General features: G+C 32.4%; 1 protein-coding gene across 1 annotated transcript; it reads right to left on the bottom strand.

Moving 5' to 3' along the window:
- Positions 1–452: 452 nt before the first annotated feature.
- On the bottom strand, positions 453–1,180 carry LOC145064809 (pathogenesis-related protein PR-1-like). The gene has a single exon (XM_079012175.1). It carries the CDS (start codon positions 1,057–1,059, stop codon positions 553–555), a length of 507 nt encoding a protein of 168 aa, XP_078868301.1. The 5' UTR covers positions 1,060–1,180; the 3' UTR covers positions 453–552.
- Between the last annotated feature and the right edge of the window lie 587 nt (positions 1,181–1,767).

Below are 1,767 nucleotides of genomic sequence, written 5' to 3' on the forward strand. Positions count from 1 at the left end.
TTCGTGAATGGTATTTTAAATATTGTATTCTTTTTAAATAAAATTATTTAATTTTTCTAAATTATCTTGTTTTTAATTCTTTAAAAACAAACTAATTTCTGAGCATCAAATCATCACAACAGATGAAAGTAGTTTGTTTATAGTATACATGCATATTAAAACGTCACTTGTTTTATTCAATAGTCGTTGTTATATAGCTTGCAATTATTTCAAACAATTAAGCTTAAATTGTCAAATTCAAAAGATATGGCTCAAACATTCAACCCTCAAATTCACAAGTAACTCATTGTTCACCACATAGTTGATGTCCACAAAATCATATCCATGTGAAACCAACATGTTTATGCCATCAACCTCATAATAAACGATGTGCACTTTATCAATAGATAGCCATCACTGACCTTTTAATGTTTTTGACAATAAATTAAATCAATATATTTAATAGCCACAAATTCGAAAGAATATCAATAAATAAAATAAAGGGAAAAACACACATTACATTTAATATACTAGTACGTTGAAATGACCAGATATAATATCATGCATTAATGATCAGTAAGGTTTCTCACCGATAAAATTTCCCGGAGGATCATAATTACAGGTCATGAAAATACCCCTACCCTCAAAACAAGTCACCTTAGCACACCCGATCTTCTTGGTTGCCTTCCAAACAATTTGTGTATAATGCCCACAATCCTGCCCACCATTGCATGAATTCGACGGATGTGCATACCACCGCCGCTCCGCCACCCATGCCGCCGCTGCCTGAGCTGGGCTCCACCCATCACCGCTTCCCCAAAAGATGTTCTCCCCATAAGGCCCGTTTGAATGCTTCAACAAACAATCTTGTTGCCTTTCGCTTGCATAAGAGTCCGCATATTGTGCTAACTTTGTGTCCCACACAAGTGGTGGCACACGAAGTGCAGATCGGGCTTTGTTCTGGAGGTATAAGAAGTCGTTGATGACATTTTTGGAGAGTTGGTGTTTGTCTGTGATAGCATTGGAGGTGGAAATAAGGAGATTAAGGAACAAAGCCAAGGCTAAAGGAGGAAACAACATTGGGGAGATAATGTGACGTGTTTTTCTTGGTGGATCTTTTTGTAGCGTACACAAACCAAACTTTATATAGTGTGATTTAAAAATTACAATTTGAAAATAGAATAGAAAATAATATATGACGGTAGTTGGATTTGGGAGAATTTAAAGTGGCACCCATGATCGAATATGATTGCCATGACCTATGGGTACAAGATAAAATCTTTTTCCATCAAAACGGGTCTACATCTATATAGAATTATAATATTTTTGAAAGAAAAAAATGTAGAAAGTATTAACATTACAACCACGTACTAATTATTTTATACTATCAAATACATTATAATTGTGTTTATCAAATTTATTTATTTTAAAATGATTTATGTATTACTCCATTATCTATTAAAATAAGTCATCTATATATATATATATATATATATATATATATATATATATATATATATATATATATATATATATATATATATATATATATATATATATATATATATATATATATATATAGTCTGGTTCCGATGAGAACTCAAAAAATGGTGAAGACTGCGAGGACAATTCTTCACCACCCATTTCGTTAAGGGCACAAAAATCAAACCTAAATACTTGGCCATGATGTGTTCGCTTGTGACCAATGTCCGTGATAACTAATACGAAGTCGAAGATTTAATCACGTGCGGCGAAAGTCCATGAAACGTCATTTAAGTAGGTTTTATT

The sequence above is a fragment of the Lactuca serriola genome, chromosome 7, assembly GCF_051521515.1.
Source record: "Lactuca serriola cultivar US96UC23 chromosome 7, Lser_US96UC23_V15, whole genome shotgun sequence".
NCBI classification, from domain to species: Eukaryota; Viridiplantae; Streptophyta; class Magnoliopsida; order Asterales; family Asteraceae; genus Lactuca; species Lactuca serriola.

Bases quoted from the DNA above. Each gene is read 5' to 3' on its own strand.
- LOC145064809 (XM_079012175.1), bottom strand. From the start codon at position 1,059: ATGTTGTTTCCTCCTTTAGCCTTGGCTTTGTTCCTTAATCTCCTTATT.